The sequence below is a fragment of the Stylophora pistillata genome, chromosome 6, assembly GCF_964205215.1.
Source record: "Stylophora pistillata chromosome 6, jaStyPist1.2, whole genome shotgun sequence".
Lineage (NCBI taxonomy): Eukaryota > Metazoa > Cnidaria > Anthozoa > Scleractinia > Pocilloporidae > Stylophora > Stylophora pistillata.
This window is the reverse complement of record NC_142524.1, coordinates 9,647,891-9,665,451: the sequence shown is the minus strand read 5'-3', so window position 1 is coordinate 9,665,451 and position 17,561 is coordinate 9,647,891. Positions and strand designations below refer to the sequence as shown.

General features: G+C 38.7%; 1 protein-coding gene across 3 annotated transcripts; it reads left to right on the top strand.

Annotated features, from left to right (window-relative positions):
* Positions 1-5: 5 nt before the first annotated feature.
* On the top strand, positions 6-17,432 carry LOC111327954 (sec1 family domain-containing protein 1). 3 transcript variants are annotated; one of them, XM_088725856.1, is made up of 26 exons: positions 7-86; positions 340-410; positions 1,101-1,189; positions 2,296-2,386; positions 3,361-3,483; positions 3,906-3,993; positions 4,283-4,372; positions 4,571-4,626; positions 5,088-5,170; positions 5,407-5,506; positions 7,272-7,423; positions 7,969-8,059; positions 9,630-9,706; positions 9,887-9,968; positions 10,103-10,162; positions 10,362-10,398; positions 10,534-10,601; positions 10,892-10,971; positions 11,445-11,507; positions 12,704-12,782; positions 12,975-13,028; positions 13,809-13,861; positions 14,803-14,839; positions 15,198-15,263; positions 15,940-16,011; positions 16,298-17,432. In XM_088725856.1, the coding sequence occupies exons 1-26, from the start codon at positions 56-58 to the stop codon at positions 16,325-16,327; spliced, it is 1,923 nt and encodes a 640-aa protein (XP_088581982.1). In that variant the 5' UTR covers positions 7-55; the 3' UTR covers positions 16,328-17,432. The 3 variants fall into 3 exon arrangements, with proteins under 3 accessions (XP_088581983.1, XP_088581982.1, XP_088581984.1); XM_088725857.1 differs by lacking the exon at positions 5,407-5,506 and having other exon boundaries at positions 6-86; positions 5,088-5,198; XM_088725858.1 differs by lacking the exon at positions 4,283-4,372.
* The last annotated feature ends 129 nt before the right edge of the window (positions 17,433-17,561 follow it).

The following is a 17,561-nucleotide window of genomic DNA, read 5'->3' as shown; positions in this document are numbered from 1 at the left end:
GAGTAGACACGTAGGCATTCACGCTGCGCATGCGTTCAATTAAAGAAAATCCAAAATGGCGGCCGGCATACGAGCGAGACAGATAGGTAATACTGAGTCTCATTTGGTTCTTTTTGTCGTTGACAGATCATTAAGCTGAAAATATTACTAACCAGCTGCGATATCTATAATCTCACTTTTGACGTTTTAATTGAAAAATGTCAGTTTTTCCGTTGAGAAGAAATCTTCTATAAACGACCCTCTTTCTGTCCTAGTAACAGAAAGACATTCCTTCCTCTTTACTGTCAAGTTTTTCTTTATGAATAAACAATGCATACATATTTGTGCGTTTAATTTCAGAATCCTTGAAGCGGATGCTTAACCTGAATCAGCCGATAACGAAATCAACTGCTGTCGAACCCGTCTGGAAGGTATCAATTAAACGCATTAAATGACCCTTCTACCGTGGGGGCTCCAATAAGCCAGCGAGGAAGTTACCGTTTCCTTTGGCTTCCCGTCGGGGGTTTAGAGAGGGAGGCGTATCAGAAAGGGGCTTTCTAGAGTGGGAGGGGATGCTAAGAATCATTTTGAGCCAATTTTGTACTAAAGTATTATCTAGCCTAAAGAATGACAGTAACTTAAAACTACAAAGTTTCTATTCTTCTCATGTGGGAATGAGGGGGGGGGGGGGGGGAGGAGTAAGGAGAGAGGAGGAAAAAGGAGAGAGATGAAGGGGCTTCTTGGAGAGGGAGGCCCCGGTAGAGGGGAGGGGCAATATTCAAAATGGACAGGTATAGAAACTCTCTTTCCGATAATTTTGTTCTGAAGCAGTTCCTAGCCCTTAAAAAAAGGACAAGAAAGGAACAAAGTCTTGTTGTATTAGAGAGGAGAGGGAGGGAAGAATAGAGAGATAAGAGGGAGCCTGGGAGAGAGGGGGTCTATCGGAAACCATCCCATGTAAGGTAAGAAAAGCAAACATATTTCTTTGGCAAAGGTAATCACTTAGTTATTTTGTATCTCATTCAGATATGCAGGCAGACATGAAATATTATTATTATTATTATTATTATTATTATTATTATTATTATTATTATTTTATTTTATTTTTTTTTTCTATGCAGGTCCTTGTATATGACAGATATGGTCAGGACATCATATCTCCTCTTTTAAATGTAAAAGAGTTACGTGAAATGGGCATAACATTGCATCTGTGAGTTGAAATCCAATCATTTTAGTTATTTACCTTGTAGACTAAGATGCTGTTCAGGGACAACTTGCAAATAAAATTTTTGCTTGAAATGTGCTTCATTAATTATTATACACAATAGTTGAAGCCATCGCTCTTCAAGGTTACTTTGGAGGGGCAAGAGCTGATGACCCTGGCATTTTGTTGTAAGGGGAGGTTACCAAATTCCTTCAGTTTTGTTTTTTTTTTCTTCAAGATGTGGTTGAGAATTGAGTGGAGATTGAATGTAAAATTTAAAACCCATTGCCTCTACTTTTCAAAAAGAATTGTCTGCTTAATAAAATTTGAAGTCTTTCTCTTAACTTTTTGAAGTGAAGTGAATACTTTATTAATGTGTCAAGAGATTTAGCCACCAAGCTAATTGGGGACACTCCTATCTACAATATTTTTAAATTATATTTGTATAAATATATACAATAAAATATAAAATCGGAGGAGATAAATAGACAATCATACACAGCAAAATGTATCAATCACATGCATCTAAAATTTAGTTAATAAGAAGCTATTATGTAATACAGGCATTGCATTTCCATGACCCATCGAGAAGGTTTATAATATTAATTCTCGTGATGGCTTTCTTGAAGGCTTCAAGACTGTTTTTCTTTGAATATCTTCACTTATTTCCCCCCCCCCCCCCCCCCATAAATAGGGGCCTAGATATTTAACACTATGTTTCCCATTCTTCACCGTCCTGAATCTAGGAATGGGGAATTCTCGACATCTTAGATTATAGTGTTTATCTTGCTTATAGAAAATTTCACAAATGGGCTCAGGTGCCAAAGAGTTTTGGACCTTATACATTAGTATCAAAATGTCTTGAAGATGCCTAAATTGTAAATTAGCCACCGTAATGAGTTAAAAAGCTGACATTTCGAGCATTAACCCTTCGTCAGAGTGAATGATAAGTTTGAGCAATCTCAATCCTCATTGCTGGATAATGAGGAGATATTCTTGGGAGGGGTTTTATGGTAATCACTTCTGGGAGTTAAAGGGTTAAGTTCTGACCAAGTTTATGTAACACTACCCTGCTCAGTTTGATGTTGCAAGTTCTTTATTTCTATTTATAGTCTTCTACATTCTGACAGAGATGCTATCCCAGAAGTTCCTGCTATTTATTTTGTTTTCCCTAGTGAGGAAAATGTGAAGAGAATATGCCAGGTTTGAAACATTTTTAGTATTTGAGTAAAGTATGTCTTTCTACAGTTTTTCATATTTCTTTCATGACTAAAGTTGAATAAAGATTAAAGCTGTAGGTGATTTTTAAGGCAATTGTAGATTCTCCTTGACTTTCATAAGTAAATATGAGGAAACTGAGAAGGTAATAAAAGTCTATGTATGATGCACGATCCTCGCAGTAGAGAGCGCTATTTATGCAATAGTGAAAATCAGGCCTGTACGGGAATTGAATCACTGACCTCTGCGATACTTGTGCAACGCTCTACCAATTGAGCTAACAAGCCAACTGGGAGCAGGCCCTTAAGTTAATTCAGAATAAACCCATGATGATAAATCAGATACAATGAATATATGAAGTTCATGTATTTTGAACTGCGGTATAAGATACGTATGATGCACGATCCTCGCAGTAGAGAGCGCTATTACTACTGCGCTCTCTACTGCGCGGATCGGGCATCATACGTATCTAATACTGCACTTCAAAATATATGAACTTCATATATTCATTGTAACCAAAAGTAAATTCTGTTCACAAACCAAGTGGCCCATCAGGCCGGCCCTAAACTCTTGTTTCCATAGCATGAAGTGAATAGGAGTATTTCTACTCCCACCCTGGATGGGATGCTAGTCCGTCACATGGTTATCCCCCAGCATTGAATTTGCCAGTACCCATTTAAACACCTGAGTGAAGAGAGGCACTGTGAGGGTAAAGTGTCTTGCCAAAGAACACAATGCAATGTCCCTGGCCAGGGCTTGAACCAGGATCACTTGATGTGGAGTTGCGCGTACTAACCATGAAGCTGCTGTGCCTCGTACTAAGAAGGAGTTTCTTGAAGCTTTTTTCCACACAATTCTCTAATATAATCAATGTGAATGTGGTTATTTATTCCTACTCCCGATTACTTTGGGGTTAGTATCCATGAAAGGTCATTCTGTTAATTTTGTCACTTTTTTAGGATTGCAGAAACCAACTTTATGAGTCCTATTACTTGAATTTCATTTCTGCAATATCAAGACATCGTTTAGAAGATCTTGCCACAGCAGCTCTACAGTCAAATAGTGTCACTCAAATCACTAAGGTACATGGAGCTGCAATTTGAAGTTTGTTGAAATTGCTTCCTAGTTTCTGGAAATGCTCAGTATTGTGATTTTTTTAGTCAGACATACAGAAGCTTAAAAGTTGGGAGAGGTTTGGCAAACCTGCCCTGAAATACATGATTAAGGGCTCTTGAGCAGTGTCCATCAGGGAGAAACAGAAAGAGTGATTAAAAATGACTAGGATAGTGTAATCTGAAGCCAGATTTTTAGGTCATGGAAAATAGAAAGGAGACCTGCAAAAGGTTTTCAAAAGTTAATGATTTTTGTGAGTTTGAAAGGGAACAAACCTCAATTAGATTAGTATTTGTCTATTACTTCTTAATGGAGAGAATAAGTACAGATATCAGATTACTGATAAATTCTGAAATCTTGTTTACATTTTGGTTTTTGTTTTCTTCGATAGGTGTTTGATCAGTACTTAAATTTTATTTCTTTGGAAGATGAAATGTTTACAGTGAGAAATCAAGACAGAGATTCAATATCATACTATGGTAAGAACATTCTAGTTGAAAGTCTGCCAGAAGTGGTGTCTAAGAACTTACAACCTGTTTATAGAAAGGTGGTGGAAAGGTACACATACTTATCAGGATTTTTGTTTTCCCTTTGATATCTAAGAGTGACCAGCACCTGATTTCTCCTACATTAAGGTCAAAAGAACAATTGAAATGTACATCAACTGGAGAATCTCTTGATTTTTTCACAAATTCTCAGTCTCATTACTTTAGAAAATGTGTGGAGAAGAGTATGGAGAATATTCATTCTGATGTCTTTATTTTCCAGCACTTAACAGACCAGATGCCAAAGATACAGACATTGAAATGCTAAGAGATGTTTTAGTGGACAGTCTCTTTAGTGTACTGGTGTCTTTAGGTAAGTTGATTTTCATAAAGAGAAGAAAGTGTTCATATCGAATACTTTAAAACTTCCATGATCTCTATTGAGTTTCAAATTGAAATGTTATGGAATATGCTTATCTCATTTTTCTGTGGGAAAGGCGTAAATTAAAGTTTCTGCAGTTGTCTTTATCCAGGAAAGGACAATATACATTTAGTTTCTTTATTTCTACAGGGACTGTCCCAATAATCAGATGTCCAAAGGGCAATGCTGCTGAAATGGTAGCAGAGGTAATCAGTAGCTTGTGTTCATTTTTCTTTTCATTTGCCTTCTCAAACAAAACAAATAGTTTTGGAAATCCTTGAATTTTTACTCCCCTCCCAAAAGGGTACTCCTCCAACTGGCCATAATTTCAAACAAGCATCCCCACTCAACCCCCCCCCCCCCCTTGAATTAGTGCCTCTCTTGTTCCCCTGTTTTGAAGGAGGTGCACTGGGATTTTCAGTAGTGGTCTTGTTTAATGATTCTCATTTGGCCTTGCAAATTAATACTGTTCTCATCCAGTTTTTCATTCAGTTTGGAAAGTTCACGACAAGTGCCAATTTTACTACTTTTAAAACTGAAGGGCCTGATTATTTAACCAAAGTTTAGTTGCTGTTTGACAAAACCGCATCCTATGTTATTTTCAAAGTAAAATAAAGGCTTTAGTCACTTGTGGGACTTATTTTACAATGTTATGACTCTTTTATAGGGACTGGATAAAAAGTTGAGAGAAAACCTGAGAGATTCTAGAAACAGTCTGTTTACAGCAGATATTCCATCTGGCCAGTTCAGGTTTGTGAAGATGTGTACAGCATCAATGGTATGTTTTTAAAAGTTGTGACACCTTTGGCCGTAGGCCTTGCAACAAATCACGTGAACTCAGGCTGGTTTGAATTTTTACAAGGATCACAGTAAGATTGATTAAATGAGTTGCAGTGACTGGATTTTGTAAGCTGCACTCATAAAGCAGTTTTTTTTTATGAGGCCAATCTGTGGTGGTCAAGACTAACATGTCTTTGCAACATCAGTTTTCAGCGTCCAGTGCTAGTAATTTTGGATCGTAACATGGATCTTTGTACCCCTTTACATCACACCTGGACATACCAAGCTCTTGTGCATGATGTCCTCGTAAGTGAGGGAGAAAGCTTTATTTATAGAGAGTAGCACTAAATGCCGATGATTCCAATATTCTTTCGCCTATCACTAGGAATAGTGACCCGTCTGCCGACTTAGTAGGACAGTTCTTAACATGGTGTAAAGACAATAGAATGGTCTGCAACCATTGCAAATGTAAAGAGCTGGTTGTTAGAAAGAAAAATCATAATGTACTCTACTCTTCAATTAATAATATTCCCCAATGTAATAGCTTCGTTTTACTAGGAGTAACTTTACAGAGTGATGGAAAATTTGATGAGCATGTAAGAACTAAGCTTGTCAAAGCAAACAAGTGTTCACACGTCCTACGAACATTGAGAAAGGAACATTACTCTCAGGCAGAGATAGATCATCTTTTTATATCTATTGTTTTGGCTAATTTTAGCTATGCACTTTCAGTCTATGGGGCATCAGAGTCCAATCTTACGGTTGTACAAAATTTTTTAGACCGATGTCATAAACATGGTTTTATCTCATTTCCAGTTTTTATCAAGAACCTTTTAAACAAACAAGACCGAAACATTTTGAAGAAACTAAAATCAACGGATTGCCACCCCCTGAAAGACATCATTCCTGTCCAAAAGACATATGTACACAATCTTAGGAAAAAAGGCTACGCACGCCCAAAAATTAATACACAGGGCTTTATGAACACCTTTGTAAATAGGTTGATATTTAAGCTCCATTTATTGTAATGACATACTTTCATAATATGTATGTAGATTTCTGTTGTAGTTTTTCCAAATTCATTGTAACATAAGATATGTAGTTTTATCTTATAATGGAATAAAGACTTTATTATTATTATTATTATTATTATTATTAGCTAATAGCCCTCAGAACACCCACCCATCCCACCTTAGGGGAGGACATCCATCACACAGCAATCTTGTTTGTGGGAAATTAACGTCTCCTGCCCCTAACCCTGCAGGAGATGGAGCCTACATTTTATTTGTCCTTATCTGAGAAGACAAAAATATCTATCCATTTCTTGATATTATAGAAAGGTTGCAAATTCTCCTCAGTTATTTTAAGTGTTGGTCCAGCCGGGGCTTGAACCCTCGACCTCCCGCACAACAGTCCAGTGCTCTACCAATTGAGCTAACCAGGAGGTGGTTACAGTATTATTCAGCTCTGATCTCTCCTTTACACCCAAGAGTGACTAGAAGCTAATTTCTCCTTACAATATCACCCCTGAATGACACATTACTTTAACAGTAACAGTAATAATGGAAGTGATCATCAACTAAAGAAGCTCGTTATTATTAAACAAATTCCCCTTGCCAGCACCTTAGGAAATGTGTAGAGAACAGTAGCTCAATGGATAGAGCACTGGACTGTTGTGTGGGAGGTAAAGGGTTCGAGCTCCAGCAAGACCAACACTCAGGGTCTTAAAATAATTGAGAAGAATTTGCTACTTTTCTATAGCATCAAGAAAGGTTAGATAATCTAGTCTTCTCAGATAGGGATGAATAAATGGAGGTGCCGTCTCCTGCAGGGTTGGGTTAGGAGATATTAATTTCCCACATACTGCGTGATGGATGTCCTCCCGTGGGGTGGGATATTGGAGCCTCACTCTGTTGTGCGACCCTAACCACACTCTGGTGAAAGTGGTTAAATAAATAAATAAATAGATACTGATGTTTGGGTGCAAAGTTTTAATGCCATCATATGTAATAATAAATAATTGGTGGGCTATGATGTCATCAGTAGCTTGTTTATTTTATAATTTCTCCAGGATTTACATCTGAACAGAGTTGTTGTCAAAGAGTCAGCAACGTCAAACACCCCAGAACCTGTAGATCCTCACCACAGACATCCCAAACAAACAAAAGTTAAGTCATATGATCTCAGTGCGACAGATAAGTTCTGGGGTTTGCATAAAGGAAGGTGAGTCAGACATGTGCCATCTATGTATCATTTTTTGAACCTTCTAACTTCCAGACATGATTAATATCTAACTTCTCTCTTTATTATCTATAATTCTCATACACTATCCAGGAAAAAGGTAATGAGAATACTTAAAGTTATCAGGTTGAAGTTGTTATCTTAATCTAACACCAAATTGTTGTAACAAATTTCCAAGGAAATGTCCAGCAGCTAAAGGGAGAATTACCAATCAGATGTTGGGGGTTAAAGGGTTTTAAAACATCTTTCTTATTCCCCCTTTACTACTTTCAGGTGCTTTTGTTGAATCAGGTGAATATTTTAGTTGTGAAATGAGCACCAAAGAATTTCAAGCATTATCATCCATAATTGAAATTAAAGCAGCTAATCACTAATTTTTTTTTTCAACAAGCAGGCTATGTTTTAAGTGATGTAGTGATTTTATTTTTCGATTTGTGAGCCCTTTTTCAAGTAAATTTCAATTATTTGATGCCATAACCTACAATTTATGCTGATTCATGTTCTTCTATTTGTGTTTGTTTTTGTAGTCCTTTCCCGACAGTGGCAGAGTCAATTCAGAAAGAACTTGATGAATACAGAGCTTCTGAAGAGGAAGTAAAGAGACTGAAAAATGTCATGGTAGGACATAGAGTTTGTATATCAAAAGATAATTTGTGCTTCTATGTGATGACTGTACTTGAAATATAATGTCAGGTGAAGTCAGCAACAGAGCCAAATGGCTCATCTGCAAGGAGCTCATCATGGTTTCCATAGCATGAAGTGACCAAGGAGTATTGCTACTGCCCCCGTGTTTGAGAAGATAACCAACCACAAGTTATGCAACCCTCCCTTCCCGCCTCCCCCCACCCTCGTCGCAACATTTTGTTGGACTTCCTTGAAAATTCGCTGATACCCATTTGGGCACTGTCGGTGTAAACGCAAGGACCAAACCAGCTCTTAAAACGTGAACTGGGAGTCTAGTGCACTAACTTATAACTGGTCAAGACACCTGAAAGTCATCTCGCCCTAAGTCATGTCACTCAAAACCAGAGTCATGTCACCTGAAACTTTCAGTCATGTCACCCAAAAATCCTGAGTCATGTTACACGAAAGAAGCAATCACTTGAAAGATCAGACTTCCCTTGCTAACTTAAAGCTACTACTTAACAATTGGTTCATACTTTCAGCTGTGCACTATCGAGTTATGGAGCAAGCGGGAAGTTTGGAGAGCACAAAAAAAGCGTAAGAATTACCCGAAGTAATAGCCTCGGGCAACTGTAGCTTCTTGAGTGCTCTCCAAACTTCCCACGTGCTCCATAACTCGATAGTGCACAGCTGAAAGCATGAACCAATTGTTTTAGAACATAGCCGGTGGAATTGTGCATCAAATCCGACGCGAAAAACGGACAACAATATCAATTGAAGCGAATCGTGACGGCGCTGATGCCGAGTCTCCTTTTCCGTTGTTTTTCTCTCTTTCTGCCTCATTTAAGAACTCTAGCCTAAGGGAAAAGGTCGAAAACTTGTCTTCGTTTTGGGACTAGTAGGCCGAGTCTCTGTTTGTATCCATTATTGTCGCGAAATATAGTATTTTTCCCCGCGCTAACAATGGCCGCTCGCGCGAAAAAAAAATTTCTGGCGGAGCGATTTGCTCACGCTATTCGCGTGCACTATCAGGATTTTGAGCACGCTTACGTATACTGAATTTGGTTGCGCGGCTCTGCTAGCTATGTTCTCATTAACAATTATTCCACGAGCGCGCGTTGGATATGAGATGATAGATAGCCAACGAGGCGCGTAGCGCCGAGTTGGCTATAATCATCTCATATCCAACAAGCGCGAGTGGAATAATTGTTTTATTAAAAACGCCCCCAAGAAATTATTATTTTGTAAGAAGAAACTGGATTTTTTTAGCTCCCTTTTGATTTTAAGCTGATGCGTACGCTTACCATATTTGTAGATTATGGTATATTGGCTGATATACCATAATGGCTAAGCCAATAAAAAGTCTTGAATTGCATTATCCAATGATCCAGTTTTTAATAATAACTATTAGGCCACTGTGAAGCGAGGAAGAAATTCATTGGCGTCCTTCTCAGTATTGAAGGGATGTTGATTACAAGTTATGAATAACTGGTCTCTTATGGAACTATGACAATCAGTTGTTTATGAATTGTGATAAATTGTTTCATTTCTCTTGCTTTCCAAGGGAATTGATGAGGGAAATGAGGAGGCAATGGGTGAATTTATGGCTGATAGTACAGCTAAACTTACCTCTGCTGTTAGGTAAAGTCATTTCTCTCAAATTTCAATAAGGAGCAAGTTGTATACAATTTTTTTTTGTATTACCAGTGTAAATCTTCCTTCTTCAGTGTTGAAAGGAACTCATACGAGAACGTTTATCCACTGTCTCATCTCTTTAGTGAGCTACGATGACACTGCAAATGTTCTTGTCACATTTTACAGTTCACTTCCGGAATTGCTTGAGAAGAAGAGAATTATAGACATGCACACAACTATTGCCACAGCACTTTTGGAACACATCAAGGTGAGGGCTGATTCCGAAGGGGCAAATAACAACGTGATCATATGCACCAATTGATTTCACTCTCTCACTTTTTAAATTGTTTGAAAATGTAGATCGTTTCCTCAACAAGTTTTAAATATCGTTATTTTTTTCAGTCCGGAAAGCTTGATATTTACTTCGAGACTGAAGAGAAAATAATGAGTAAAGCTACTTTGGTAAGTCAGAAACATAACCTTTGCATGAAAAATATACGGAAGATAAGTGAAACAGGCTGGAAAATCCTAGTATAGTAGAAAGGGTTCCGATATGCTTGTAGCCAGCTCAGGTGTCCAAGACGAGCTCATTGCCAAAGCGAGATTGTCTTTCAGATTGCATCTACTGCGCTTTTAAAACTTGGCATCTATTTTATTTCAGGACAAATCAATCCTGGAAATCATTCAGGATCCTGAAGGTCAGTTTTTAGAATTTTACATGTGGCATTGTATAGGATGGAGATGATAATGAAAGTTTGTAGAATACAGTCGAATTTCAATTTTTCCATGACTCGAGTTTTTGTATCATTTATTTTTTACATTCCAATTTTCAGCCGGAACTCCCCAGGATAAACTTCGGTTATTTATAATCTACTATGTTTCTGGACCAACCATGTCACCGGTGAGTAACCATTGAGTGTTCTTCGATGGATAATCGAGGATAAGATCGATGTTACTTCATTGTCACAGCCCGCTAGTCGTTGACTAAGAAAATTCATAAAAACCTTTCAACCAATCGGATACCTAGCTGAAAGCATCACGATTTGTTACACACGTTTTTTCGCGCTCTGTGCAGTTGCCACAGCAACTGCATAGATCTCTTATCGACATTTTTTCCACTTTCTGTTTACTTAAAGCTCTATTCTGCTCTAAAATCACTCTGAACGTTATTTTGTCGTTTGTCGTTCTCAGGCGGAGCTGGATCAGTTTTCGTCTGCTTTACTGGAGGCTGGAGCCGACCTTGCTCCACTAGAGTTTATCAAGAAGTGGAAGTAAGTGTTGGTAGGGGGAGGATTTTGGGGATTACACAGTTTTCAGGGGGAGCGGGGTAGGGGATCAGCCGTCGTCAACAGGGTATAAGGAGCGACTTTAGAAAATTGACTGCCAATTAATTACCATTGAGTGAGATCATAAGCTGATAGCCGAGCCTTAGGGGGGGGGGGGAAATCGGGTAAATTGTAGCAAGATGCAACCAAAATCACCCGACTCCACCCCCTAGGCGATAAAAAATGATCAAGGAATCCCCAATACTAAGGAATCTTGATACTCCATTAGACAGAACAGGTGTCTGTTCATTGTACCGTTATAAGACTCGGGAAATCGTACATTCTACTGCGTTGAGTCTCGCTTCCTCACTGAAATGATTCTTCTTTTGAGAAAAATCTTTCATTGAGCCAGGCAAGATGAACTAAACTGAAGAGGAACTCCAAACTGACGATATTTCCCCTTGCTGTGTTGTTCTCAGAGCATTTACCAAGATGACTTTTGGACCTCTCCAGTCCGGGGGGGGAGGACAAAACACATACAGGTAAGAAATGAACCCTTTGATCGCTAACAGAGACTAGCATCTAATTTCTCCTTACAATATCACTTCTGAGTCACACATTAAGGTCACGAGAGTAAATATGATATGATCACCAACTAAAGAAGCTCTTGATTGTTGAACAAATTCTCCATGTCAGCGTCTTAGGAAATGTATAGAAAACAGTATGGAGAAAATGCATACTGATGTTGGGGTGTAGAAGGTTAACGCTGAACTGAGAGGTTTTCCTCTCATTACCCGCTTATTCACAGTCCGCTTTTGACATGGCTCTGTCACTGAAATCTCCCTTTTGCGTTGTGAGGTGCAGTAGGGACAGTTAAGGGCGAGAATTACTTTTCACCCTGGTTATCATAACAATAGAGAGATATAACACGGCGTTTACGTCAAACGTAACGGCAAGAGTGACCTCGTGACCACATTTTTCCCGCCTTTTTTCACGTTTGCCGGTTGCGCTTCGCCATTTCTACGCGAAAGTAACCTGTTTCGCGTTTCCCATGTACGAAAGATTTTCTTCACTTTTCTTTCAAAGAGAAGAAGTAAATTGCCGAAAAAAGGGCACTAAAACTATTTCTTGCGAGTCATACAAGGTCGCCTTCAAATCCACTATGATGTGAGCTTACGCGAATTGATTCCACCTGATTTCGTTGGCTTTTGTTTTACTTCACTGACTTGAAACCACTCCAATGGCTGTGTCCTTACTATTGTGGAGTTTAAGAAACGACGACGGCGACGCCATGGACAACGTCGGTTAAAAAAATGAACTTACATTTTACCTACGAATCTCGCGACACTCGAAAGTCACTCAGTTTGTTTCTCACTGTCAAAACTTTCTCGAAACTGAATATGGAACATAACGTTAAATTAGAAATAGAATTTAATATATAGATATAGCCAAGCCCATGGGTATGGGGCTCTGCCCCACGCGTGCGAAGCGCGCGTGGGAGCCCCGCTAAAAAAAAGCCGTCGTCTTTCACGTTCTCCAGACCAGGGCGGAGAGAGGTTGGTAACCTGCTCCAGACAGCGCACAGTTTTTGTTTTGCAATGGACGCTAAGAAATTTACAAAGATTCATAAAGTACGCGACGTTCAGTGACGTTCCCGTTGCCGTTGCCTTCGTAGTTTTCTTAAACTTCTTATTATATCTTTAGTATAAAACGGTTCGGTTGTCTTTTTTTTTTCCAGCGCAATGTTTTCACGGTTCATGAATACCGGATCACAATTCGTTATGGAAGGTGTAAAGAACCTTGTGGTCGGAAATAAGGTAAGTAGGGGATCGATGCTAGGAACATTTTTGAAAAGTATAGAAATGACATGAACGATCTCCTGGAAACGGAGATATTTCGGACTTAATTTTTTTTTTGGATGGGGTATGGAGACTCTTCAGATGGAATGATAACCTGTGACTTAAAAGAAAAAAGAGAAGATATGCCATTCGTTCAATTTTCCTCTACAGAATTTACCAGTGACACGGATTGTCGACGCGTTAATGGACAACAAGTCGAATCCGGTAAGAAAAGGGGCTCGTCAGACTAATAATTTACCGTACTGTTTTCAGCTATTTTCAAAGCACTTCGTTAAACAGACCTGGTGCTGTGTAACTCTTTCCTCTACCGGTATCGTGTGTTTTGTTCGCTTATCTTACTCTTACCTTTGCCTCGTGAAGAAGAGGAATTTTGATTAGAAATTAAATGAACTTAACGTTTATCTAACAGATTATTGCAAACAATGTTGTTGTCATTGCTTCCTAATATCTTTCATCTGATTGGCCACAAAATTACATCTAAAAGATAGAACAACTTTTACTATAACATAACCAAAGTAAAGCGCGCGCACTGATTGGTCAATTTAGCATCCCCCATTTGCCCATGGGTGTACGCTGCTGACGTGAGCAAATGTAAAGACTTTTTTTCCGCGCGCGCTTGTTTTTTCTGGTCACGCAAGATTTGTTAAATAAAAGGGAACTCTTTAGGTATAATGTATCAATGTTATGTTATAAAACAAATGGTAAACACCACAGCGTACACTATTGAGTTATGGATGCACTTGGGAGGTTTTGCTAAGCACTCAAGAAGCTAGAGTCGCTCTCGGCTATCGCCTCGCGCGACTCTTACGCTTTTTTTCGTGCTTAGCAACCTCCCGCGTGCATCCATAACTCAATAGTGTACGCTGCGGTGTTTACCATTTTTTAACGTAAGTAAGGCTTTTAAAATTGAACCCTTTTAGGTACTGCGAAATCGGAGGAAACTTTCTTGACCGTTAATTTTTTTATCCAATACTCTTTTTGAAGGAAACTGATGAGTACAGATATTTTGATCCAAAGATGTTACGGGTCACAGACAGGTTAGAACCATTAAACAAGTAAAACTGTACAGTGTCTTCACGACATTCATAGAAAAAAAAGAGAGAGAAAAAATAACTGTCATGCGAGAGAGTTCCCTGTATCTAATGTCTGTACCTCAGTGTTTGGTTGAGCTGATGTGACTCCAAAACCCTTACCTTTAAGATTTACTGCCGTCTATTTTCTCCTCACCATATCACCTTTTATTATCCAACTACACCTAGACGAGTACGAATAACGCCATAGGCGACTACAAATATCACGCAGTATTTGTACTCGTCTATTGTAGTACCGGTTAAACTGGTTTTCTCGCATCGTGCAAGCGAAGAATTGGATTATAGTTACGGAAAAAAAAAAGTGGCGGACAATTTGAATCATATTTCCGACGACGAAGAGTCAGTATGGCTGGCAAATATAGATCCAAGTTCATGTGATGAATCGAACGAAGAAATACAGCTTGACGACCAGAAAATTTCTTCATTTAATGAAGAAAATAGAAACAGCAACACAACAACGCGCCAATTCCGTTCCGCTTCGCATACTTCTGTCACGCACTCCCTGTCAATAAATATCCGCGAAATTCACCCGCAGAAACAACAGTTTGGCGTGTTGGATAATAAATAACTTATTAGACGTTTTGTTGTGTAGTATCGCTGAATATTTTTACTCGTTATTTGTATTTCGACTCGCCCTACGGGCTCGTCAAAATACGACACAACTCGTAAAAATACTCAGCGATGCTACACAACAAAACGTCTAATAAGATATATGTATCCAACATTAAGAGGAGGAGAATAAAGGAAATGGTCAACAACTGAAAAAGCTGTTGATTGTTAAACAAATTCTCCTTGTCAGCACCTAATGGAATGTATGAAGAACAGTATGGAGAATATGCATACTGATGTTAGGGTAGACAGGGCTAATTTTTCTTTTCTTTCCGCAGTTTGTCCATTCCTCGAAATAAAACACCTTTTAGTGAGGTAAGAAATACATTGAAGAACATTTTTGCAGTAATTATGGGGTCATTCGTGAATAATTTAAGTTACTGGTTCTAATTTATGCTTTTAGCAATTATTATCTTGCGGTCGTTATTTACATTTGGAAGTAATAATGTTGCGCCTAAAGCGCGGGAAAACGCGTGTTACCAAGTCGTGAATGGTTTTAGTTTTGCATTTGATTCGTTAAAAATGTGGCGCGAATTTTCGGGACCAATCACAGAACGAAGTAGAGCAAACCAAGGCGATACCGGATTACTTTCGACACTGGATTGATAAGTGCTCTATTGTAATATTAATCATCCTGTTGCTCCATGTTAAAATTTCTGTGCATGTCCAACAGGCAATAGTGTTTATCGTTGGTGGTGGAAATTACATCGAGTATCAGAACCTGATGGATTACAGTAAGGTAAGTGGCCTGATGTTCTTGCAGAATTTAATGCAAATGGTTTTACCGTTGTATCATTATTTATTTAGGATTGTTGGCATTTGTGTGTACAGTCGGACCTGCATTAAGCGTACGGTATGAAGCGGACAGTTCTTAAAGTCCCGAATTTGTTTTCTCTTGATTTCCCTTCTCACTCCAATTTTCATACTGAGTCCTAGCGGGCTGTTTTTATTGTCCTCCACCTGTATTAAAACTGAGATAATGTTTTAAAAATACCAATCCATGTTTCTCTACCAGGTAGTATTTTCGAGCGAGATTATATAAGAGGCGTTTATCTTTTTTCCTACTTATTTAATCTGTGGAACCTGTATTTAATGGTCAACCTGTCTTTAGTGCTTAGTACAGGTCCTACGGTATTGAAAGGGCTCTATTGCTTTCGTTTGAAATGATGAAGGTTTTTCAAATGCTTGTTGTATGCAGTGTTCATAAAAGCGAAGCAACAGCTCAGAAGATAGTCTTTCATGCTAGTTCTCGATGTGTTTTCGACGAGGTTTCCCCCCCCCCCTCTCATAGCTTCTCTTTCGAAAACTGGGTGAATTAATAAGCCCCCTCAAACCCCTCTCCCGCTAGGGAGGGGGGGGGGGGGTAGGCCGGTTATAGCAAAGACTCTATCAAATGCCCTTCTCCTACATTTCAGAGGCATTCTGGCGCCAAAAAGTTGTTGTATGGTGCTAGCGAAGTCATGAACGCTTCTCAGTTTCTTAAACAGGTTGGTCCTCATTTATGATAATTTCTTCTTTGCCAATTAGTGGTTTTCTTTTCAAACTTGTACTGTGCGATGAAACTTGACAGACTGACAAGTATGTCTCCCTTCGACTTTGCTGAGGACGCTCGGGTTGTCTTAATATCAGTCGTTGCAACTGACAACAATTCTTCCCAGGACCACCATCGGCCCCCCCACCCCCCCCCCCTCCGACGATCAGACGTTACGATCAATTGATAAAACAGACAGATGAGTTGTTTACTGAGTTTTTGCGATACTTTTATTTCTGCAGTTGTCACATCTCGGTCAAGAAGCTGTTTAACGAGGAGAGAAGTGATGCAGTTAAAAATAAAACATAAATAACCAAATTGTAGATATTCTCGCGCAGTCAATCATCTTTGGAAAGGCGAAGGAATGTTAATTCCTACCTTTGGGCGCCAACCAAAAAATGAATTTTTCCTCTTCTATGGTAACTGTATTTGTTGTAGACTTTTGGTTATCATGGAAACAAAAAGAATTTAGTCAATTCTTGAAAGGTGCCTTTTTAGATTTCCCAAGAAAGTTCATTTCTTTGGTGTACCACGCCTCTGTTTCAAAACGAGGCTAGGTGCTAAGTCTCTGATTTCCAAAATGTTTGTTGCTCTTGCATATATTTAACTCCTTTTCACAACAAAGGTTTTGCATCAAGTCTCTTGAAAGTGAGGCAAACTCGGAAGTGGTTAATTTTGTCTCGAATTTTTCCACGACAAGGCGCGTGACATCGTAAAAGAAAAAAAAAAAACCTTCGGTTGGAAACTGATGAAAGGATGGATATTTTAGGCATGTTCGTTTCTTTATGCACATCATGTTCAACTATAGAGTAAAGTAGCTTTAATTTAGAAATTTTAATCAGAGATCGTTTCGTCAAAGAACAAAGTATTTATAACTATCATTTCCTGGGTTATTTTTCAAATTTTTTTTTGGATTTCTTCTAAAATCCTCTTAACGATTTCACAAAGACAGGTTATGAGAAAGTAAGAGCTCATCATAATTAAGAATAATGAATTTAACCCCAGATGACTGAAAAAAAGGATATGAAAAACAATGTTTTCTTTCTGGAGAGTTTCAGAAGAACGATAAAGTTTACGGATAGTGATATGACTAGTTGCCGAAAAGGTGGATTGTATTTTTTCAAACCTTGTAAATTTGAAAGGACTTGTTGAATCTGAATCGCATCATCTTTGCTGGTAATAAATCTGATGCAGAGATAATGATGATGCAAAGTTCTTTTGCTTCCTCGTTCTCTGTTTCGTGAAGGTGTTGTCCTGTAACGATATTCAAATGGTCGCAATATCGCCGCGAAATAACTCGTGTAAGGACAACGTCAGAGGGTGTCCTTTATCAAAGTTCCTTTAGAAATATATTAAAAAATTAGTTTCCGAATTATATTACTTGACTGTAATCTTGCTGTCTCGCTAATTTGGACAGAGAAAAGAGGGATTTGGCCAATTAGTCGCGCATGCGACTTTTTAAGGCGTTGACCAGTGCTGGTGTCACGAGACCTCTTTTACAGCTTG